This window comes from Condylostylus longicornis, unplaced genomic scaffold (genome assembly GCF_029603195.1).
Source record: "Condylostylus longicornis isolate FDR11 unplaced genomic scaffold, ASM2960319v2 ptg000040l, whole genome shotgun sequence".
Taxonomy (NCBI): domain Eukaryota; kingdom Metazoa; phylum Arthropoda; class Insecta; order Diptera; family Dolichopodidae; genus Condylostylus; species Condylostylus longicornis.
The window spans coordinates 4,126,413-4,153,625 of NW_026578009.1; the positions used below are offsets into that span (position 1 = coordinate 4,126,413).

General features: G+C 20.8%; 1 protein-coding gene across 4 annotated transcripts in view; it reads right to left on the reverse strand.

Moving 5' to 3' along the window:
• Nucleotides 1-436: 436 nt before the first annotated feature.
• Nucleotides 437-27,213, reverse strand: part of LOC129609548 (protein tramtrack, beta isoform) — a 66,955-nt gene continuing 40,178 nt past the window's right edge. The window contains exons 2-6 of one of the 4 annotated variants that reach the window (XM_055521523.1): nucleotides 13,738-14,872; nucleotides 13,484-13,585; nucleotides 12,485-12,566; nucleotides 9,816-10,420; nucleotides 8,631-9,712 (exon numbers count right to left, since the gene is read on the reverse strand). In XM_055521523.1, the coding sequence (XP_055377498.1) occupies nucleotides 8,891-9,712; nucleotides 9,816-10,420; nucleotides 12,485-12,566; nucleotides 13,484-13,585; nucleotides 13,738-14,607 (2,481 nt within the window). In that variant the 5' untranslated portion in view covers nucleotides 14,608-14,872 and the 3' untranslated portion in view covers nucleotides 8,631-8,890. Of the gene's footprint in view, nucleotides 2,024-8,630; nucleotides 9,713-9,815; nucleotides 10,421-11,451; nucleotides 11,853-12,484; nucleotides 12,567-13,483; nucleotides 13,586-13,737; nucleotides 14,873-27,213 lie in introns of those variants that run through there. The other 3 variants (XM_055521524.1, XM_055521522.1, XM_055521525.1) reach the window with 3 other exon arrangements.

Here is a 27,213-nt window from a genome sequence, read left to right on the forward strand (position 1 = left end):
TGTACCGAAGTTTAATACTTAAAAAAGAATTTTAAAATTATAACAACAATACTGAAAAGAATATTAGAAAATTATAAATAGAATTGAGAAAATTTATTGAATTGCAAAAATTAAATCTGCTCTTTTAAAAATCACTTGGCTGATGTTTTTCCATTATGTATTCTTAGACAGAAACTTTCAAATTGTTAAAACGAAATTTTGAAATGGGAATTTTGAGAACTTGCAAAATCAAAAATTTACATACACGTATAGTTTTATAGTAAACCTTTTCATCAGTTCAAAATAATTTCATAATGTTTCTTATTATATAGAGAGACAAAGAATTACCTATATGCATACACATCTGCTTGATTTAGGAATATATAATTATTTTACTTTTAAAAATTTTCGATTATCAACTTAAATTAATAACTATTATACAATCAATAGAAAAAAATAAACGTTATAAAATAAACATTTCTTTTAGTGTACCATTATTGAGTAAATTAATATTATATTACTTCTTCTTCTTTAAAAGTTGTTATTTGAGCGATTGTAGCCGGTGTAGCAGTAGCTAATTGTACCATAGGTATTGGCTTAGTTGATGATACATCAACTTCTGTGCATTCTGGTGATTCAGAACCCGATCTGGACGGCGATAATAATTGTAGCGGTGGGTTTAATTCATTTTTTTGAATTTCAGTTTTAATTTTAATTTTTTCCAACGGAGGCGGTTTTGATACCGAACCGGTTGTTGATACTGGCACTGATAATATCGTATTTTGCATTGTTGGTGATGTGGTAGGTGTTTTCACAACAATTATTTTATTTTTAATAGAATCTTCAATAATAATATCTGAATTATCATCGGAAATATTTATGGTTTTAATGTCAATATTTTGATTTTCATTGATATTATTATTGTTATTATTACTATTATCATTCTTGTTATTGTTATTATTATTATTATTAGTATTATTGTTATTATTATTATTTCCTTGACTAACCATATTTAAGGTGGATGAATTAGTTTCCATTTTATTAAATATCTGTTGCATATCAGTATTACTGTTATTTGCACCACTTGACGCGGCTGTTATTAAGTAATTGAATGCATTATATGTTGTTTCTTTAGAAATAAAACCTTCATGTGTCGTTTTCATATGATTTTTCATTTTATCTGGACGTGAAAATTCTTTACCACATTGTGGACATGGAAAAACTTTACGATGTTTACCTTCATGATATAAAAATGCATGTCTCTGGAAGCTATATTTATTTTTAAATGTTCTTTGAATATTTTCTTTAGCACATTCAATGCACTGGTAAACACCTTCAGTAATACTGGCATAACGAAAGAGATCTAGACCACGTACAGACATTTCTGTTAAATGCTCTGCTTGATCATCTAAAGATGAGGCTGGTTTACGACGAATTCGACGTCTTTGTATCGGACGTGACACATTTGAAGAGAACACTAATTTTTGTGGTGGACTTTGTGGTTCATTGTTACCACTTAAACAACTATTATTGTTATCTGTATCACTTACTGTTATCTGTGGTTGACTGGTATTGTTTGCATTTTCATCATTAGTTACCAACTTTTGTGTATATTGAACGGAATTTGATGGTTGATTTCCAGTACGAGACAAATGCAAAAGATAATGATGACGTAAAGTATTATTTGATGATGTAGCGGCTGAAGATGAAATTCTTGCTGAATTTACATTTGTGGGAGTATTATTTTCAATAATATTTGATTTTATATTATTAATTTGTTTCAGTGAATCCGTAAGAATTTGTGCAGATGGTTGATTTATCAAATTACTTTCATTTAAATTATCTGCTCTTAAATGCTGTTGCAAAAGGTTATTAGCATTGGATAAAATATTGTTTGTACGAATAATTTGTGTTTCCGTTTGTAAATGTTGTGGATTTTGTGTGGATGGATTAACACGAATTTTCAATTTTATCTCCGGAGTATTATCATTACTTTTAGTGCCAAATAACCTTTGAGTTAATTCTGGAGTAGCATTTAAACGTTCTAAAAAAAAAATCAAGTAGAACATATTACTATAAAAATAAACTCATAATATATAAAAATAAAAAAATTTTTCAATATAATAAAAATTTGTTTAAATAACAATTAAAAAAATAATATAAAATTGTTTGTTTCCAAGTTCAATTTTCGAAATTAAATATGAGAAATATAACTGCAGTATTTTCGGGATTTCAGACTGTAAATAAAAGTTTTATATTGAATATTCCTTTACTTCGTGTGTTTCGTCAAATTATTCGACCGGAAAAAAAAATACGGAAAGTCTCTGGCAATTAAACAAATTGGTCCCGCAAACCTCAGTAGATACTTTCATAAATTGGTGTTAAAAGCTTGTATAGAAAATATCACATAATAAGTTTAATGAACATATTTTTATTGCATACACTTCATATTAGACTCTAGACGAGACTAGTATTCGAAAACGGATTTTATTTCTTAAAAATTTATTGGATCATGATTTTTAATCTAATCTATATTTATTTATAGTTTTTCCGTTTTAATAATATTACAGTTTTTCACAATTTAACAGTATTCAAAACTATTACCGAAATAATTTTACGACATAAACAAAACAAAAGAAAAATACATTTTATTATGTGTGCATATTTATTTATTGATTTAATAATCAGTTTTTTTTTTTAATTTATATTACTTTTATTTAAATTTTATACAACTAAAATTAAATTTGATTAGTCTATTTTTTTCTAATTCTTTATATAAATGATTTTTGTTTTACTTTGTAAAATTCTAACAACACAAGAGATAAAGTAAAGATATAAAAAAAAAAAGAAAACAAAATAAAAAAAATAATAAAATAAAAATTGTATAATTTAATATTTAGGTAACATTTGAAAATTCATCATAAAATTTTATTGTTTTTATTTTTAATTAATTTTCACTTTTAATTAAATATAAAAATTTGTGGGATTTAATATTTTTATAATGATTTTTTTTTTAATATAATCATTGCTTTCTTTTAATATTGGTTAGTTTTATTTTTAAACTTAAGTGAAATTAATTGCTAAATTGCACTAGCTATACCTACTGTACAAATAATTAAAAATTAAAATTAATAAAAGAAATGTAATAATTTTGTATTGTTAATTAAGAATATTGAAAATAAATAGTAAAACTGAAAACTTCTATATATTATATAATTATAGATAGATTTAGTATTTATTTTACCTTAAAACTTTGAAAATTGTGTACCAAAAAAATAATAATAGAAATATTCATTGTTTTCAGGAAAGAAAAATTTTAAAACAAAATTTTAGTACCTAATCGCAATAGTATCTCATAAAAATATGCATATTAAAATTATATACATAAAAAAATATATATAAAATAATTTTTTTTTTTTGGATCTTGAATTTTAAATACATAATTTTATATTAAAATAGACATTACACGCTAAACTTTAACAGAAACCTTTTAGTTTATTCAATATATAAGATTACGAAAATAAATAATATTTATAAAATATTTAACGAAACCAAATAAATTTGGAGAAAAATTAAAAATTCAATTTAAATTACTTTATCTTTGAAGAAAATTGAACATGAAATTTTAATTAAACTTTTTCATCGTGTTTTCAGTTTTTATGTATGTATGTATTTTCATTAATTTTAATTTATTTTTGAAGAATTTCAGGTTTTTAATAAAAAAAAAACATGTAATTCACTTTTTATAAAATTTTGTTAAATTTCAAATTGGATGTAAAAAATAAAACTATTAAATTTTCTAAATATTTTCTCTAAAATATAATTGCTTATAAGCAATGCAACATTTTCAAAATAATTTCATTATTAATTTTAATTTTTCTTTTTAATTATACTTAAAACAATATTATATTTTTTTTTATTTAAGTTCGGTTTTCATTCTAAATATGTTTTTGTTTTTTGTTAATTTTATAATATGCGATAATTCTAAATATATGAAGTTCAAAATAAAAAAAAAAAATTTTTTTTTTTTCTTAAATGCAGTCAAAAATATATTTTTAAATTACTCTATTTATTATTTTATATAAATATGTATTATTAATTTATTATAAAATTTTATATCAAATAAAAAAAAGTTTTTATTATTGCATTTTAAAAAATTTACAATATTTTTTTCTTTACGATTTGTTTTATTGCAATATAAAAGACTTTTTTTTTCATAAGGCCACTTGTGGTGAATTTTTAATCCTTAAAACTGTTTAAAAATAAATTTTGTTCATTTAATTAATTTTTTTTAACGAAATTTACAACTTTCATAATTTTTTAATTATTAATTATAAATTAAAATCAATTTCAAATAGAATAAAAAATTTTTGGTGCAGTGAAAATAATTTATTTAACTAAACGTAGATAAAGTTTAACTGATATACTGAAAAAGTCTAAATTAAATTTAATTTTTAATTTTTTTTTAATTTCATTCAATTTTGTTATAAATTCTGAATAAACTGATAACAAATTAGACAAAACTTCAAATAACTCTTAGTAATTATTGTATCCTATAATAGCAGATAAAATTGCAAATGATATAAAATAGAAAAAATTTGTATAGTAATACTCATCGGTTTGTGTAATTAAATTCTAAATGTTTTAATTTTGTAATTCGAACTTGTACCATCATTTGAATTTTTTATATTTGTACAAAATGAAAATTTCTTTTTTAAAATTTTTTGATAAATAAGGTATTAAAAACATGAATGTACATTTAAATTATATTTGAAATTGATTTTTCTTAATTCAAAAAATTATTAAAAATTTATCAAAATTTTGTTATACAAAAAAGTTTTACTAATATAAGTAATTTTAGTTTTTAAAATCTAATAACATCTTATTTTATATTTAAACTTAAACTACGTTTTTATTAATAATTTCTTGAATGAAAATTAATATTTGAATATAATATGTAAATATATTCAAAAATATATTTTGTTTACACATAAATATATATGTTAATAAATTAAAAGAACAGATATTATTTTCTTATAATTTTCATTAAAAGTTTAAAATAAAAGATCATTTATTCTTTTTTAAATAATTATTATTTAATTATCTATTAAAATATATTAATTAAATGAAAAATTTGCTGTAATAGAATTGATTATTCAAATATTAAATCTTCATTCAAAAATATTTTTAAATAAAACAAATTCTAAAATTAACGACTGCAAAGAAAACAAAATTCGAATATTATTGCTTTATTTTTTTTTTCATTCATATCGTAACGTTTATTTGATACATCTATATTATATTTAAAGTACATAAAATATCTAAAATAAATATTAAACATTTGTTTTTTTTTTTTATTTATTTTTTTTTTTGTTTATTTTTTCGTATTATATTTCTTTGGTGCTATAAGTAGCCTCCGATAAAATGCTTTATATTTAATTTCTTTAATATCTATTTTGCATTATTAGGTTAAATGAAAAATTAATTTGAAAGAAAAAATAATTTTTTATTAAATCTGACAAAATCTATGAATTAGATTTATATGAGACCAGTTTGGATAGGAATTAAATAAAGTATAAGAAAAAGATTAAATGGATATTTATTTTATTGGTTTTTATTAATTAGAAATGAAATTGTGTATCAATTTATGGACGTGATCTTGTATATAGCCAAGTGAAAACAAGTTGAGTAACTATAATATTTTTGGTATAATGTAATTTTCGAGTGAGGAGATAATTACCGTATCGCGTATCTCATATATTCTTTATTCATTATAAAATATTTATTTTTAAAGGTGATAGATAGGTTTATTCGAAAAATTTGATAAAAATTCAAAAACTCAATTAGTAGTTTTGTTAAAAAAATGAATTATTTATTAGAAAAAAGAAGAATTAATATTGAACAAAAAATGAGATATGAAAAAGTGAGATACACGATTAAATTGTATATGTAATGTTCCTGTTTGAAAATATTTTGCCGAAAATAGTTAATCTTGAAATTCCACACTAAATTTACTTAACATATTTATTTCCAAGAAGCATTTAGTTTACCAAGAAGTTTAAGATACAAAAATATATTTATAATATTTTTTAAGCATAAAAATGTTTTGATTTTATGCACAAATAATTCTTAATAATGTATAAGTTGTTTAAAATATCCTAGTGAAGTTTATATGTATTGCCTTATTATTGAACTTAATTAACACTAGAAATTTTATCTGGATTAATTAGGAAGTGAATTTGAATTTCTTATTTTCATATTTTTGAAAATTTATATGTAATTAAGGACCTTTTCTTTTTTTGTGGAATTGTTTATATACTTTCAATTAATTTAAATTAAATTTAGTTTTTCACTTGAACTCTAATTGAATCAACTTGTATTGGAAATGATAAATAGTAATGAATTCAATTATATAATGGAAATTAAAGTAAGAATCGGAGGTTAAATTAAAAATGTTATTATTAAAGTAAGAAAAAAAAATGAACGAAAAGATAAGAATAAAATAATAAATAAATAAAATTAGAAATTAACAACAAAATTAAAATAATAATAATAATATTAATAAAATTTTAATATAAATAGATTAAACAAGTATAGGTTGCCTTTTTATTTACATATGAATATATATATATATATATATTTATATATTTATATATATATTTATATATTTATATATAAATTTGAATGTATGTAAGAATTTTGGTTTCTTTATTTCATGTTTTTTTAAGATTTTTTTTTTCCCCAATTTTATATTTCACACTTTTTTTTTTGGATGATCTGGAAGACATGAATTTTGTTTTCTGAAAATTTTTTCTCATTTGTTTTTATTATATTTTATATTATTTTTCTTTATTTTTAACTTACTTATTATGTACAAAAATTGCACTTTTATTAATTTTTTAATATTTTTTTAACTATACTATAACTTAATTGGCAACTTAGTATAAATTGATGCAGATATATATACGTTATTGTTATAAATATTATTAATTTATGTTGAAAAAAAGAAAGGATGTATTTATTATATTCAACATTTTGTAAATTTTGGAAAGCTAATTTATTTTAAAATGAAACAAAATTGATGCTGAAACAAATGTTTCTTTTATTGATGATGATATAAAAATATATGCATATTTATTAGTAGAGGCTATTAACTTGACTATTAAAATTGATTGTAATTGCCATGAATGTTACTTAATTACAATAATCTTTAAGATGATTCAATCTATTAATTTATCATGTTAAAAATATGTTATGTATTTATGTATGTTATTATTTTAATTATATACGGGTTTTTTAAATTAAAAAATTTTAATTAAAAATTATGTTATTTTTTTTTTTTTTGTTACAATCTATAACTCATATTCTATATTATGTGTTTACTTTATGATTTCTATATGTACAAAAAAATTTTTTTTAATAATATTTTTGGTCAAATAATATTTTATTTCTATTTTTTATTCTATTCAAATTATTTTGTAATTAAAAATATAAATTTTATTTTATTATAAATTGTAGTTTTTAATTAATAAGAATAACATTCATGACAAAAGCTTTAAAAATAATAAAAGGATTTGAATGAGATGTCCCAATACGATCAAAATTAGAAACTTATTGTTGACCTTCTGCCGGTTAACTTAAATTCGGAAATATTTGTTTTTCTATTAATTAATTTATACTGGTTTATTTTCAATAAATCTGGAAAAATATACAACCATGATATATTTGTTTCGCGAAATATTTGTTCAAATTTTATTAATTAACATAAATGTACGTTACACACTTATCATAATATTGGTCTTCGTACGTTGATTATCAATTTAATTCAATAAACCTGATATCGATAATTCTGATTTTATTTAAACTGTAAACTAACAAAAATTTATTGTGGTTTTGCAAATTACTTGTATAAAAGGCGGTTTTCATATAACACTTTTTTATAGATTTTATTTGAATTCGCATCGTAGAGATCTTACTACATTTGAAATTTCGTTTCTTGCTAATTATTATATTACTATATGTTATTTGATCGTAAATCATGATTTATTTGTTTTTTTTTTTAATGAAATTTATTATTTAATAAAATGAAGCAAAATAATTTTGAACTTTTCATTTAAAACTCAATTATAAGTTTTCTTAAAAACTGTATGCAATTTAAATTTTGTTTTTATTTTAATAATAAAAAAAATATATTAATTTCATTTAAATAAACTAAATTTAACGTAAAAATAATAATGTTAATTTAAATTCTTAAGTATAAACTTTAATAAAAAATTTAAAGTAAAGAAAAACAGATAACAATTTTATGTTCATAAATTATGCATTATATGTACATATATCTTATATAATATACCTATATATATATATATATTTATATACATATGCATGTATATTATATATATATATACTTTTGTTTTCATTTATTCTAAAATTTAATATGTTTATTTAAATATAAAAATTATTAATAACATTATTTATAAGCGAAATTATATTAAGAATTATACATAAAAGTTAATAATATTAAAGTATTATTATATAAAAAAAAAATGTGATATTAAAAGAAACTTAATTTTCTTCTAATTTTCATTATATACATAAATTATACACAAACAAATATATAAAAAAAAATAAAAAGTTCAAAAAAGAGAAAAAACATTGGAATATTGGAAACCATTAACCATTTCCATGTAACGTTTTTACTAATACATATTAAATAATATTATTTAATTAAAAATGAATTTAATAAATAATCGATTAAAGAATATTTTACAAATACTATCTTGTATTCGTTAACTATTACTCTTTGTCAGTACAGTGAAGAAATTGTGGCGGGAAAATTATATAAAATATTAAAGATACATTTAATTATTTATATTGTTAATACATATTTTTTATAAAAACAAAATTTATTTTACTGCGCTGTAGTCGGCGTTGACACTTTACTTGTTATCAGAGATGTTAGAGATGAAGCTATATTATCAGATGAACTTGTTGTAACTGCTGATGATGAATTCTCTTTATCCCATTTACTTAAAGATTGTGCCTCTTGGTTGTTATTGTTATTGCTATTACCGGAATCACTACCAGCTTTGCCCGGAGGTGATGTTACACTATCGTTTTTATTAATGTGAGGCACTACTTGACCCGTTAGCGCTGATGACGGATTCTCAATTTTATGTATAATTTTTACATGAGCTGTCATATTATCCTTTCTTGTAAATTCTTTAAAGCAAAATGGGCATGGATAAACTTTAACATTTCGTTTATGTGATGTGACATAATGTCGACAGAAATTGCTTATATGGGTGTAAACGCGAGAACAAACTTTACAACGATATGTATGATCACCTTCTTTGGTACAAAAGTCTCTAACAGAACCTTCTGAATCATCTATAATATATTTGTTTGATCGTTGATTACTTCCGCTGTTATTATTATTGTTGTTGCTATTATTATTATTGTTATTATTATTATTGCTACTATTATTAGCATTAGTATTATTATTATTGCCACCACCACTTTCAGATTTTACACTACTGGAATCAAATTTTGAACTACTATTGCTATTATCTCCAACTGCATTTAATCCACCAGATGGTACAGGCGATGCAATACTTCCGCCACTCGTATTTAATTGTTGACTTTGCTGACCGGAAACAACTGGTTTAATAGGTGATGAAGCAGACAACAAATTACTTGTGAATAAATCAATAAAGTCGTTGTTGTTGATTGGCTAAAAGAAATAATATTGTTGTAAATATATATATATATATATATATATATATATGTACACAAAAGCTAAATGCTTTTTGTAAATTTACGTTAATATGTATTACCTGTTTTAACTGATTTGGATTCAAACCATTTTGTTTCAATTTTGGACGTTTAGATAACTTTGGCATATTTTTTCCAGCTCCCGAATTTTGGGTACTCCTACCGGTATTATTATTAGAAGTATTTCCAGAAGCAGATACTGCAGATTTAATTATGGGAGTTAACTTTGGTATACCAGCTAATTGATTGATTAGATTTAAATTTATGCCTGGTACAACTCCAGCAGCCCCAATTAACGTATTTTTGATAAGTCCCAAGCTTTCTGGTGTTAATTGGGGTATCTGTGGTGTTTGAATTTGTTGTTGTGGTGGAGTTTGTTGATTATTATTATTATTACTGATATTGTTGTTACTATTATTATTAATATTACTAGTGCTGTTATTTGTATTATTATTATTATTAGCAGTTGAATTATTATTATTATTATTATTAGTATTATTATTTTTATTACTATTGTTATTATTATTGTTGCCATTATTGCCACTTTGATTTGTTGAATCTGCATTAGGATCAAATTTAAATTCGACAGGTTCATCATATTCATCTAACATTAATTGTGGTTCCATATACGATGATGGGTCCATTTGTTCATCAGAATCACTATCATCTAAAATTATTTTAATATATTAAATAAATTATTTATTGTATGTATTTTTATTATGTTATTCATAAATATATGTATTTATTATTGAAAATGAAATGCTGTGTTTGAATTCTAAATATTTTAGCTATTCATGTATGTTTTAATGTTTTTGAAAAAATGAGGTACTCTTTAAGAAAATAAACATTACTTATTATAAATATTAAAAATGAAAATTTGCAACATAACTGCAATTAGCTTTTTATGGTCAAATTATATTTACTATTTATTACTTTTAATTTAATAAAACCATAAATTAAATTATAAAACTTAAATTTCAGTTTTATTAATAAAATTATTTTAACAATAATAGTTAATAATGAATGTTTTATAATTCAAACAGCACATTCATAATTAAAATCAAGAAAATCAGGAAAAGCTATAGGGATTTAAAGCCATTTTGTTTGTAACTAAAATATAAAAAAAATTAAAAAACAAAATTTTGTGTTCAATTTTATTTATTTTTTGTGTCCTTTTGATTTGTAGTTTTGGTTTTGTTTTTTTTTTTAGAAAAATAATTTCTGTTTTATATTATTTTTAAAAAAATAAAAAAAAAAATAAAATAAATATTAAAAAAAAATTATTTTAAATACTGAGATAAAAAAAAAAATTATAAAAAAATTTCACGTCGGCCAAAAATCCCTATGCTCATTCCGATTATTATTTAAAAGGAAAAAAATAAAAAATTCAAAATAAATCTGTTTGCCTTTAGTCGTTTTTATTTTTAAAATTTTAGCATTAAAAAAAAAGCATGAAATATTTATGGACATAAATATGTATGTATATATTATGTATATAAAAAAAATTCTATTAAAAATTTAATAAAAGAAGTATTAGGAATATAAAATCAATACAACCGATTCTTTTAAAGGACATTTAATTAGTAGTTATGCAGTTATAAAATTTTTGATTTTTAAATATTTCTTTTTAACTAAGAAAAAAAAAACATAAGCGACTAATATTAATGTCCACTAAAGAATTGAATAATAAATATAAAATATTTATAATTCCATATATTAAATTTAAAATAACAAATTTATGTATGTATGCATGTATATATGTAAACAAACTAAAAACGAAAACAGAATTATTTCATTTTCCTTCCTTACTTTTAATTTCTTTAGAATATTTATTGCCAATGGGAACTCACCTGCCGACGGAAATTCGAAAAAAAAAAAAATAATAATTTTCTCTTTTTATTTATAATTGTGATCATTATTAAAGTGTTCATTTCATCTTTAAAAATTTTTAAATTACTTTCTTTATTTACTTTGTATTCTTTTTTTATTTTATCACAGAATTGAACGTTATTTTATTTTATTATAACACTTAAATTTTCTACCGTATTTATTTGATACGTGTTCGTGTTTTGATTTGTATATTATTAAATCCCTTTTAGCTTTTCCGATATATTAAAAAAAATATTCATTTATATAAATAAATATATATTACATAAATAAATAAATAAATAAAAAATTATAATTAAAACTTAAAATTATAATTTATAATTCTAAATGGTGTAGAGGTAAATTTTAATTATCACTTTTTAAAAAACAAATTAATATTCTAGGTAAATAAAATGAAATAATCGTAAAAAATCCGTAAAAAGATTTTGCTTAATTAAAATTATTTTAAATATTAATAAATTTGTAAATCGTATTGCAAAAAAAAAAATTATTTGAATTGTTCCCATTATTTTTTTTTTTAATTTTTACGTTTGCATCCTCTTTCAATTAACATATTATTTATTAAACTTTAATAGCAATTAAAAATACTAATAGCATTTTATATTTAAATGATAAAAAATTAAATAATATTTTTCTTAATTAAATTATTTAATAAATATTTTTATATTAAAAATTAAAAAAAATTTATATTTAATTATTTATAAAATTTTATATAAGCAAAATCTACGCAAAAAGAAAATTAATTAAAATTACTTTATGGAAAAATAAAAATTACTTCAACCCATAAAAAGCTATAAAAATAATAATAATAAAAAACAAAGAAAAATATTTTAAAAAGACTTACCAGAACTATTTTCACTTCCATCCTTTCGTAATGTTGATGTGTCCTTTGATTTAATTGAGCTTGTTGATGTATCCATTGGTTCCTAAAAATTAATGTAATAATAAATTATATTTTCATTTACAAAGCTATAAATTAAAATTAAAAAAAATTCAACTACAAGATATATAATATGGCATTTAATAAATATGGGTAGACGTAATAAGGATAATTAAAATTCAACTAATTAAAATGTTATTAATCGGAATATTACAAAGAGCTTTAAAGAATTTAATAAAAGCATTATAATCTGTATAACATTATAATCTATGTATAGTATACTTAATTTAATATTGAAATATGTAGTTTTTGGAATTTAGTGAAAAAGATTTAAAAAAATATTTTTTTCGTTAATAGTGTATTGCTCATAAATTATAGAATTCTTTTCATTAATAATTTTCAATAAAAATACTACATTTATTACAATTTTAATTTAAATTGAATATTTTTTTACTTAAATTTTATATGCAAAATAGGTGTATAGAACAAAAACATTGTTTTAATTTAAAAAAAAAAAAAATTTATACAAATTATATAATGCTAATGTGCATACATTTAAAAATATTAATTTATAAGGGGATTTTCGATAATTCAGACATTCGCTGAATATTCTAAATTTAAATTTAAAAAGTCTTTTCTCGTATACTTACAAAACTGCACAAACTAAATATTTAATTTTTGCAGGTTTGTCTTCGAGTAATTTTTCGTGTACAATGTTTATCTATTATACTTGTTATTTATAATATTTCTTTTGTCTCTTGTAATTTATAATATTTTTGCAGTAGCTATAAAAAAAACTTAGAAACGCCTTTGGAATTTTAAGCATAAGTATGGAGTATTTTCAGATTTCACAGTTTGAATTTATCGAACGTCTTTTATATTTAGTGATCTAAGAATAACTGAATTATCAAAAATCCCTTATTTTAACAACTAACAAATAATATTTATTCCTATAACACATACATCTTTATCATTATTTCCAGCGTCTCTTAAATTGTCTTCAGATCCTTCATTTCCAGAAAAATTATCGTTAGTTATTCTTGCATCAAGCATTTCTGGAGAATCCTAAAATATTAAAAAAAAAAAAAAAGTTCTATATTAGAATCTATACAGAATTTAAATAACAATTACGATTAAGTTTCTAAATATCATGTAAAATTATAAGTGAAAAAAATTTAAATTTTAAAATAGATAACAAATATTTTTTTTAAACTTACTTGCATAACATTATCACGATCGAATTCATCGAAATCATTACCGGTACCATTTGAACTACCAGATAATTTCCGAGGGCGTCCCCTTTTACGTTTTGGACCAGATAAAGCTGATCCTAATAATGGACTATTCAATAATAAACCAATATTTTGTCCAACAGGATTTGGATTAACACCACTTAATAAATTGTTACCAGTTGTATTACCACCAACAATATTTCCTGTAATCTTAATTTGTCTTTGTGCTGCTGCTGCAACAGCTTGTTGTAAATTTTGTTGTTGTTGTGATGATTGCTGTTGCTGCTGCTGTTGTTGTTGTTGTTGTTGCTGTTGCGGTTGAACTAAAAATGGTGATGGTTGTATTCTATGTAATTGTGGTGGTGGAGGTGATATTGCACGATTTATATTATTATTATTAATATTATTACTATTAAGATTAGTATTGTTATTAATTGTATTATTATTATTATTATTATTATTATTATTATTATTGTTATTATTTGTTATTGGTTTATCATCATTAACTTCTGTTAATCCTTTTATTCTTAGTGTTTCTGCTACTCTAAGGAATGCAGTTAAACGTTCCTGATCAACAGAAACTTCACCACGATACATAAAATCTAATAAACTTTTCATATCTGTATATGGGACGTCTTTTAATATAACAATTGGATGTTTTTCTTCATGATTTATAAATAATGCATTAAAATATGGACTGCAAGCTGATAGAACCATTTTATGTGCTTTTAAATATTGCCCTTCAACGGCCAACGTTACATCCGTAAATGTTTCAGCATGTAATAATTGATCAAATACTGTTAGCATATTACTTTGATGGTTATTCCATCTTAAACAAAATCTTTGAGAAGCCATTTTTTTTTTTTAATTTTTATAATATTATATTGCTTTGTTGGTAGAAATTTTATATTGTATATATATGTATTTGTAGATAATTTTGATTTTAATTTGTATAAGTCTTTAAAAAATTTGTAAAAATATTTTTTGTTTTTTTTGTAGAAAAATAATTTTTTTTTGTTTTATTTTTATATATCTTAAAATTTCATATCAAAATTGATGAATTTCTTATAATTATTAGAGTCTTATTGAGTTTCACGAAAATTTATTGAATAATAAATATCTGGAAAGAAAAAAGAAAATTTTGATATTAATTAAAAGATTAAAATTATTGAAATAAAATTAAATACTGAATTAAATTTTTGAATTTTATAAATATTTTTAAAAGAAAAATGACTTTTTTTTTTTCAAAAGAAAATTTGATTTTAAAATGAAAACAGAAAGATTTTTAAAAACTGTTATATTTATTTTCATATTAACTAAACAAAGTAACTTATTGCCTTATTAATTTTGGATTAACTCAAATCTTATGAATAATCCCAATCGATCCTAAATAATTATAGCATATTAACACACGTTAGAATTTTGTTTAAAACAATTGAATTTTTAGTTTTACATTTATAAATTCCAATTAAGTATACATGTAAAATATAATCTTTATTAAAAAATTATATTTATTTACCAATAAAGTTCAGTTAATTTTTATTGAAAATTTATTGGTTTTACATTTGTTTTAAAATAATTTACAGAATTGGTTTGATAATTTAGTCAAATTGTATACGTATAATATACATATATGAAAAATAAGTATGCATTCATAGTATACCCTACAATGTATTGTATGTATATTTTTGTATAATACACACAAATTTCTATGTCACAATCACAAAATAGTTTAATTTTCGTCCATATTGTTTTAGTCGCATAACTTAACGTGATGGGTTGAAACTCACAAATATTGTAATTTTCTAAATAAAATAATTTCAAAAATTCGAAATTCTATATTGAAAACTAAAATACATTTTAATAATATCGCTTCACCTTAAATGATACGACTAACATAATATGGGTGTTTATCTTATAATTTTAACAAAAAATCTATGCTATACATACATATGAATGTGCATTCAAATTATATTTTCTATGAAATATTTGTATGTATACATATAAGAAAAAATCAAAAACAGGTTTCAATTGAATGTTTTTTTTTTGAATTGAATTTAGAGAATCATAGTAAATTTTTTCCACAAGTTTGAATGATTATGAACAAAAAAATCTATAATGATTTTATTTGAATTGAATTAAGAATGTCATGTAAATGAATACATCATGTCCTCATATTAGAAGGTTCTAGGTTTTTTTGTTTAAATTTTTTAATCAAGAACATACGTGGGTATAAGATCAACGAACAAACAAACATGTAAAAATACTTAAGAGAGTAATTTGCTCAAACTATACGAGAAAGAGACAAGATAGTTTTGTTGTACCTATATTATTTTTTATATTATTAAATAACTATTACATACATTTTACATCAATTCGAAATTTCACGAGCTCTTAGCATTTCCAACCCTCTTTTATAGCTTATTTTTTAAATAATAATTAAGAAGTTTAATAGGATAAGTACAAATTACTCAACACAAAATATAAAAAATTTCCAAGCGAAAATGCAATACTTAAGTGAGAACAGGAAAATAAAAAAAGAGAAATTTGCTCAATAATCAATATTAAATAGAATAGTATGTACTTAGCTTTTGCATTTTAAAGTACATTAGAAAAAGAAGGCAATTTTTATGTATTAAAAAGCTTCTTATTCTGGCAATTCATATTTTCTTCAAATAAAATTATACTATATAATAATATTACTCGTATGTTAGCACAATAGTAAGTTCACAAAATTATTGTACATGTATGCATATGTAAATTTTATTATAATTTATGATGAGTAGGAGAGGAGAAATAAAATATGAGAAAATTATTTATTAAGTATTTAAGTATTTAAGTATTTAAGTAGTAAATGTGTTTTATCTTAACAAAAAAAAAAAAAAACTAGTTACTAACACATTTTAAGGAATTCTAGATTAAAAGCAAAAAAATATAAAAAAAAAATATTTGTATTACTTATGTTAATTGGAACAACAGGTTATTTGACAGTATATGTACCTGTGCATTAACATACATTCATGTTATATTGAAATAATGGTACATACCAAAATACATTAGAAATTAGACTATTCGGCACATAATATTATGTTAAATACACTTTCATAGTTTTTTATAATAAAAATTCTAATATTTTAATTTAAAAACAACAGGCAACAAATTTTCAACTGTTGTGGATATGTGCACAAAATACACATATACATATGTACGTGTATATATTGAAAGGAATTAATTATTTCGTTTTATTTTTCCTTATTTTCTAAATATTTGATTGCGACTTTAATACCTACATATACCTATTATATTCAATAATAAAAATCTATAGGTACTCATGTTTTTTTTCCCCAGATTAATAACACGTTTTCTAGATGAAAAATAATTTATAAATGTTTTAGCTTTCTTATAAAAAAAAAATATTGGAATTTTAAAAAAATCATATGTGTATCATATTACAACTGAGGCAGTTAAGTCAAAGCGAATGTACATACATACATGCATACACGAAATAAAGTTTGTATTTGGTTTTTACTTAAATTTGTAGGAAATTGTGATTCATTCAAAAACAAAAAATTAAAATTTATTTATTCAACAATAACTTTAGTAAATTAATTTTGTTTTTGTATAACATTTGTATAACATTTATGTGTGTATGTACCATATTATGTATAGGCAAAACTTAATTCAAGTTAGTTATTCAAGGTATAAGGAAACTATGACACAAAAAAATTTAGTAATTAGTACAATTTCCCTTAAAAATTAGATAGCAGGGAGGAAATTGAATTATTGTAAAAGATTTCAGTTGGATCCCCTAAAATTTTTTTTGAAATTAATATTAAGAATCTCGTAGTATTTAATTAATTATATTATGTAAGATATAAGGTGAAATTATCATTAACAAAATATGTGATACATTAGAAAGGAATTTGCAAAATATACACACACTTACATATAGGTATACATGTATTTATTCTTATATGATTTGTATAACAGTAAGTAAAAGTATATTATATGAGTAAAAAAAAACTTGCATGCTTATTTTTTTAAGAGAATATTTAATATTAACATAACAGTTTTGTTAAGAAATTTTTTAATAAAATCTATAATTCATATCAAAATGATATATATTTTATATATGTACCTATTATTATATATAAGTATATTATGTACATATGTATGTACATGTTATTTACAAAATTTTCAACAAAAATTTCCTTTGACAATCTAGTTTTTTCTAGAAAAAAAACTTGAAAATAATAGCAAAAAATTTTAACATAATTATATAATAGTTTATAGCTAATTATAGAATAGATCACGTTAGGCATTCAACATACGAATATGTATTCCAATATACATATATGTATGTATATGTACTTTAATGTATATACTTATATCTTCTTAAGTATTATGAATAAAAATAAAATTTAAATACATATTACAAATAAAATTCAAATTTTAATTTATTACATCATAGAAAATTATAATATTATGTATGTATGTATATGTATGTACATATGTATATACAAAAAATATATTAATATTTTATTTCAATAGAAACAAAAGCAGAAAAGGAACACTACTAATATTATCTCATAATACTTATATGTTAATCCTACGCAAATAACATTTTCAATTCTATTAAAGAATAGAATTTCAAAGGAGCTCTATTGTAATGGAATATGTTTAGTATAAGGAAAAAAAAATAAACATGATTGTAAATGAAAAATTATTCAATTATTGAAAACAATTTGAATTGCTAATTTTTCTAAAAAAAAAAACAGTTAAAATAAAATGAAAACAAAATTTGAATTAATTTTAAGCATGTGCCAACCCTATACAATAAAATTTTTTAAATATAAAAATAAACTTTTAGTTATAGTAGGAGTTTTAATTTTCTATAGTTTCTAATTTAATTATTATATTTTTATTAAATTTTTAACCATGAAAGGAAATTCAAAGAGTGAGTTTTAATTGAAACTGGAATAAATTTTTATTATTTTTTATTTGCTTTTATTTGATTTTTATTAGAATGATGTAAGAAGGAATAATATAAATCAACTCAGCTTAGTAATTTAAAAGTTTAAATTTCTGGGTGTTTAAATAAAAAATAGAATAATTAGAAAAAATATTTAAAATAATATAAATTTTTTTTAAAATAAAATAAATATAAATTTTCTATATGTACATACATATATAAAAATTTAGTAATAGGGTATAATGTAAGAGTTATGTAAATTAAAATTTTAATTTACCTTTATTAATTAATTATTATTAATTAAGAAATACGGCTGTAATTGTAAAATAAACGTGTAAATTTCTTTTTAAATATCTATTAATTCCATTAAATGTAATTTACCTATGTATTTATGTACATATAGAGTATAACCTTCATAAAACGAATGATCATTTTTTCACAAAATTCGCTTGTATTAACGAGAATTTGGAGTATAAGAATTAAGGAGTATAAAAATACGGTTTCATAATTTTCAAACTCATTTAGCTGTACACAAAAAATTGTTTTTTTTTTTTTTTTTCTGAATTAGAATTTGTTTACGTTTTGTGTAAAAAATGAAAAAATTCACTAAACTACTAAAATATAAAATTCACAAATTTCAACAATTCAACAATTAATGAGGTTGTTTACATTCAAATTATTTTGTTTTATCGGCTTAAAAAAGGAAATTTCGTGTTACATCGTGATTTTCGTTTTAATTTCGTGTTACATAGTAAAATGGCAATTTTGATCCAAATGACTTGAAAGATGATTACGAATCAAAGAGGTTTCGTTTTAAGAGATCAAAAATATAAAATAATTGTTGCCATAATACAAAATGCAAGAATTCGTATTAAGAAAAATTTCGTCTTACAAGAGTTCGTGTTATTCGGATTTTACTGTATTCATATATAAAAAATAAAAATTATGTATACGCATGTATAATAAAGAATCAACATTTTTCCGTTATATTAATTATTGTTGTTTTATTCATCAAAAAAAAAAAATTATTAAAAGCACCATTTTTTTTTTAATATTATTCAGGTATTCAGGTATACAAGGCAAAAAAAAAATTAAAGAATTTAAATTATGTATTTTTTTTTTTTTTGTTGAATTCAAAATTAATTAAACTTGAAAATAAACAGTTATAATTCTATTGTGTAGTAAAAAAACTACACACACTGACAAAATAAGAATTATGTTGTTTTGTTTGTTTTTTTTTTGAGTCTCCAAAACATAACATATTAATATGTATATACGTATGTACGAATGTATATATAACTGCGTGAAGTGATCATCGAAAAAACAACGGCAATTTACAAAAACAATAAAAAAGAAACAAAAGAAAAAATAAAAATAAGACTGAGAAAAAACAAAATTTTTTTAATGAATGAAAATATTTTTTATCAATAAAACTTTTTTAGGCACCACACACCACCGCACTTTTGTTAGTTTCTCTACTAACCTACTATACTTAATAATTTTTCTTGTTTTCTTCTCTTTTTTTCAATTATTTATTTATTATTCTTATTCTTATTGTAATTTATGCGAGTTTTATATTAATATACACTTTAGTATTAATATATTTATAAACATTCTCACATTATTATTATGTACATACATAGTAGGTATAGTTTTTATAAATTTATAGAATTTTTAATAAAAAAAAAAAACAAAAATTTAAGAAAATGAGAGAAAAAGAAAACAATAGAAATGTTCTTTTTCAAATCACAATATTTAAAATTTCAATCACAATAAGCATATAATTACACAACATATGTAAATGACATATACATATATATATATATACATATTTTGATTAAGCCCTAATTAATATCTTAACAAAATCATAGTACCTTGAATTATATGTATGTGGGAGAATTTGATAGATTGTCAGTTATTTTGCAATTTATTAAGTTTCAAAATGGCATTTTGGATGGACAAATAAGTAGTACCTACACTTATTGTATGTATTTAGCAACAGCATCAAAAAAAAATTTAATTCCTTTCGTAATGCATACAACATATGTATGTAAATAATGAGTATGTACATATTTATTTCAAAATGTTTAGACACAATGAACATGAATTGCATATTAAACATAGTCACTTCAACAAAAAAAAAAAAAAAAAAGAATTCACCTCATTAGAATTAAATTAAATACCCTGATATCGGAAATACAATTTACAACGCCACAAACACAATATCGAATGATCGAAAATCTGATAGAAAAAAAATTTCATATATTGCGTTACAATCGACTCATATTCGCAGATCCAAGAGTTGTCAAATTATTTATTCAAAAATTTCTTAATATACCATAAGTATTTTGCATGTTTTTTATGCAAAATGCATGATAGCTCTTTTATATACTCATATTCCTACTGACAACATAGACATTTAGCTAAAAATTTTTGGAATTTTGTCAAAAACCTATTATTTTATTGGAACAACATTAATGATTACAAAAAAAATTTTTTTTTTACTCTTTGTGTCAAATTAAAATTTTTTCCGAGACATAGTTTCCAAGGTCACCTTAAATTTACACTAGAAAATCCAAAAGATATTAACTCTGAAAACTATACAATATCATTTAATTGAATAGAAAACAAAGGTTTTATTTTCGTATCTTTGTATGTATGTTAAGTGTCACTTATTTTTTAAAAGCGGAACAAGTAAAATAATATTCTGAAACTAGAAGATACGATAATCTTCTTTTGTTGATGCAAATTATTTATATATATTTTTCATTATAGTAAAATACTCTTGTATAATATAGTTATATGTAGGTATGTATAATATGTACATTATATACATATGTGCACGTATAATATAAAAATAATTTTATTTTTTCACCAAGGAAATTGATTATTTATTACTTATAACCTGTTAAGAAATAAATACCTATAAATGTATATATGTAACTACGAATATATTTTGATTTCAAAATGAATAATATAATGAACAACATACATATTGTTATATGTATGTACATACATACATAAATGAGTAGAATGAACAAAATCCTTGAATTAATAAGAAAACAGAAAAAAAAATCGAAAATTCAATGAAAGATAGTTAATAAAATTATGTATGTATGTAAAGATATAGATAGATACTAGGAATGAGGTGGAATTAAATTTTAATACCTACACCTTTTTTCTCTACGATTTTTTTTTTATTTTGTGAAATCAGAATAAATTAAATATTCATTAAATAAGGAAATGATCTTATTAAATAAAAATAAAAAATTAAATTTATTCACTAGTCGTTTGTAGTAACAATTATTTGGAATGATATTGTGATGCTAAAAAATGAAGATATTAAAAAAAATAAAATAATTTATTTATTTATTTACATACTAAAATAGGAATACAATTTTGAATTCCCAAATAGTTCGAATGTTGCTCGGTAACATTGATATACATTTTAACAATGAATTGCACTGAACTTTGATCTAATAAGCATATTCGTATTAGGGATTCTGGCAAAACAAGCTGCTTAAAATATCAAAAATACTCTTAGTATTTTTTCTAAAAAAAAACTTATCTAGAAAATTTTTCAATTTTTCAGAAAATCTTAAATTTTTTAACAAAAATCTGAGTGTGTAAAATTGGATTTTAGTAAAAACCCGTTTGGAAGAACCCAATCAATTCGAAGTTTGATGCAAAAACAATATCATCCTTTTTTTTCCGTATGTAACAAAAAATATTTATAGACATGCAGAATAAATGCAATTTCCCTAGCCAAATATTCTTATAACAATTTAAGTTCTTGATTTACCATCTGTGTTACGGTAATAATTAAAGAGCATGTTAATCAAGAATTGAAATTTATAATAGAAAATTTAAAAAAATTTATCATAAGTATATGTATATATTTAACAAGGCACTTAAATTATAGTATCTTAAATTACAGTATAACAATATTGTCAAATGTATTTTAACAGTCATAACTAGCATTTCATATTGATTTAAATTAATTAAATCGGACGAAAGAAAATTTGAAACAAATTTAAAAAAAAAAAATAAGTTCCTTATCACACTCAACCCTTTCTTTCTTCTTTTTCCGAGTTAGAGTAACGCGCAGAAAATATGTACAACGTAATTTATATAATGTAGAGGCAAGTATAAATTTTTAACTTTGTAATTTCATAATAATAATCAAAACTATAATTATACAAATATGAACATACAAACATTTAATATATGTTACGTATGTATATGACATAATATTTTTCCATCTTTAGAAAATTATAATAAAAATAAGAAAATAAAAAATTTTCTGACAAATCAAGCATTAATAAAACAGCCTACATTGAAAGGAACTCTTAAAAATGACTCTTTAAAATTTAAGTGAACAAACAAACAAATACATAAATAAGATACGATATATACTTAATATAGTAACGAACTTCCTTTTAAAAAATAGAGAAAAAATAGAGAAAAATTTCTCATAAGAATAAAAAAAAAATAATAGATTTCATTAGAATAGACAATAAAAATGGGATATATAAAGTATGTTATATATATACATAACATGTATGTAGTAAAATATTGCATCACTAGACGAAGATTATCAAAATTAATTTTCATATTCAAATTATATGATTATTTCAAATGCCATTCTTAAAGTCTTACCAACTTCTGTTATAAGTCTATAAAAATTACATTTACACCAGTTAGCAGCAAACAAAATGCATTGTATTCAATAAATATCCTGATTTCTACAATTGCAGCCTAAGTACTCCATTACTATCCAATTAAACAATTATTATAGTTGTTAAGCTACATAGCACTTTTTTTCTTCTTCAGCACTAGGAGGGATATAAGGCTGTTTCATGACATCATAATAAAGTTATATATCAGTTTCGATATTCAGTAGAATAACTGGGCTAGCTTACCGTAAGGTTAGATGACATACATATATATGTGGGGTAATATCGAAAATTTCAAAATATTTTTATTTTCTAAACTATATGCTTATATTTACTTTAGATTTTAATTAAAATTTATCGGAACTGCACTAAAATTGTAATAATAATTATTAAAAATATTTAATAACTTTCTTATAAAAATAAAACATTGAGTTTGAAAATCAAGTACTTATCTAAGTTGGTATACTTAAATATTTAGATGAAATTTTGAAATCAGATAATCTTCTTTTATTGATGCGAACTACTAACAAATTCAAAATTTATATATCCATATACATTTCTCTAGTATCAACCTACCCAAATAACCCACCTAAATAAATTTATATAAATATCATCATCATTAATTAAAATAGCAGTTAAATAATCTCATTTTGTTAACTCTATGAATTTTTAATATTTGAAAAATCCTTGGGCAACTAACTGTTATAAAAAACAAAAAAAAATATGTACATAAAATTTTAATTAATGTGATTTAGAGGCACATATTTTATTTTCTCATAAATTTCATCTATATATACATAGATTGATAAACAATTCCAATTCCAATCTATACACACAAAGATATAACAGATTAGTAAATATCTATATTATTTAGGTACATTTCTTAGTATTGTAATTTTAACTATACTTAAATAAGTAGGTATATGTTATTTTTGTATTTTATTTTGAAAAGATCCACAATTAAGTGAAAAAAGGTTAGAAAACTTAAATTTTAATTGCAAAGCTTTTATTTTTTTTTATAACTTTTCATTTTATTGCTTTTCATCTTTACTGCTCGTTAATATCTTCTTACATATCTTAATATACTTATGTATTTATCTACTTAATTTTCTAGTAAAAATAAGAAAAGCACCGATTGTTTAAAATATTTTCTCGAAAAAAACAATTTTGTTTTCTTTTAAGCCACAAGTTATATATTCACGTTTACACGCATATTTATATATATAGTTGTAATATATATATACAAAGATACATATCTACAATATTAATTTACATATTTCAAGGCTAAAATCTTATTTAATACTAAATACCATTAAATTTTCTATTTACATAATATTAATTTTTAACGCAAGTTATTAATGATTTTCAAAAATTTATTTCTTTTTCAACAAAAAAAAAAAATATTTAATATTCTCGAAAATTTCGAAAATTTAAATTTTTCGATATTAAATTTGTTTACAAAATCTTTTCATTTAAATGTAGATCAGACAGACAATAACTCTATTTATTAAGCAACATTTTCTTATTTCCTTAATAACTATTTAGATTATAACAGATTAAATGTTTTGGTAAAATTTTCAAAGAGCTATTAATTTTTAAAGAGATAATTTTTCTTAAAATTGCGAAATAAATTATTTAATTGAATAATTACAACAAAATATTAATTTAAGCATGTGAAAGAGAAAATAGTAAGGTCTAAAATTATTAAGAAAACTAAAATCTTTTAATACTAAAATTTAAAAAGTTATAAGTTTTATTTAAAATTTTTCTATTTAGTTCTCTGTTTTATTTAATTATTAATTTTTTATATAAAATAAAATTGTAATTTCGAATAATTTTTCATTTAAATTATACTGCTCGTAATAATAATTTTCGAATTTAATGAAATCAAAATTAAGTTTAAAATATTACCTATTTACACAGTTAACACATAAAATAATCTCTCTTACCATTTACAAATATCCATAAAATTGAGTAATAAAAAGTAAAATGAGTATTGTAAATTTTATCTCTCGCAATAATATTCTCAATTCTAAAATCAAATTTTCCATTATAATTTATAATGTAATATAATATATATGTATATATTAGTATTAAAATATATACAAAGAATTAGTAGAGTCACTTTATTACAAAAGCAGTTTATCTCACGTAATATAAATTTAAAGGAAAAATGCAAATTTTTTTTTTTTTTAAATTAAATATTTACGATATTAAATATGAAAAAGTGTTACCCACCGTCACAGGATTTCTTTAGAAAATTGCTTTCATATTGGAATATGATTCATTTCACTTAATAAAAAATAACACAATTTTTTTTTAAATTTCTCGGATAAATTTAATTCAAGTATAATATTTTTTGCTTGTTATTTTTTTCTTTTTTTCCACCTTAATCATTTTTAAATGTAATCAATGGAAAATCCTTTCGATCTTATATAATATAATTTTAACAGGTTTTGTAATTTTTGTGAAATTTTAAAATAACTTAATTAATTTGGAATACAAAATATTTGTAATTTATTCAATTTTTTATGAAATTGTTTTGAATTTTCAATTAAATTTTTGTATTTTTATTAAATGATTTTAGTATGATTAATAAAATATTTCACTATTATTTAACGCTTTTTAATTATTTACATTGTATAAAGTTTATGTTAAAAATTTGTGTAATATGTAATGTGATGTACAATGACACCTTTAATTACACATATATGCGACAATTTGTATATGTGACCTACAAATATTCAGAAACCTTCTGAGTTGAAACAAAAAATATGAATTACCTTGCTTTCAAATTCAATTTAATATACGATATTAAAAAATATAATTAAGATTTTGAGCTGCAATGGTTTGTTTAGTAGTTCAATTTTATTTGTACATTAAATTCTTCTAAAATTCAACAAAGTAATTATTTCTCTTTAAGAGTCTCAACACACTATTCAATTCAAATATTAAAACATTTAAAAATAAATAATTTTCATCTTCATTGCAGGATAATTTTTGAAATTAAATCAAATTTTTTTTTTTACTATTCTCTTTTTTGTCTCCCGAAATTTACGATCATAATTTAAATTTAAGAATTTCTTTCAACAAATACTTATTCTTTATGATTTTCTTGCACTTGGTATTTTTTTGTTTCTTTATTCAGAAGATAATTTAATTTTTCCTTGTTACCTCGTACACATATATATATATATATACATATATATATATACTTTATGGACTATTTATCTGTTATACACATATATATTATTTCTCTTTATGATATGAAATTTTTTTTTTTAAAATACAAAAATTTTATTTAACTTCCTTTTGTTATCACTGAATTGGTATGAAAAGAGAGAAGAACAGAATATTTAATTTTTTTTCTTATTAAGAATAAAAATCTCTTATAAAATAAATAATGTCTCAAGTATAAATTATGATATTGTCATAATACAAGTGTGAATGCATATATATATACACATCTATGTTAATATTTTCATATACATATGTACAACAAAATATTATTTTTTTTAACAAAGGAAGTCTTCTTCTTTATCTTTATACTGTAGCTATATATTCAGAAATTCCTTGAAAACTTTATTATACAAAATTATAAAGCAAAAAAATATATGCATTTGCTTTTAATTATATTGATATTAATTTGATATTATTTTGATATTAATTTATCGAAGAAGACACAAAAACAAAATATAACAAAACTAATGGTTACACAGTTTTAGGAGTTTATGACCATTCAGTGCTCTATTGATAGGACTGACAAGAGTTTGGGTCCGTTTATCTTTATCACAATTGCGTTAAAAAAATAAT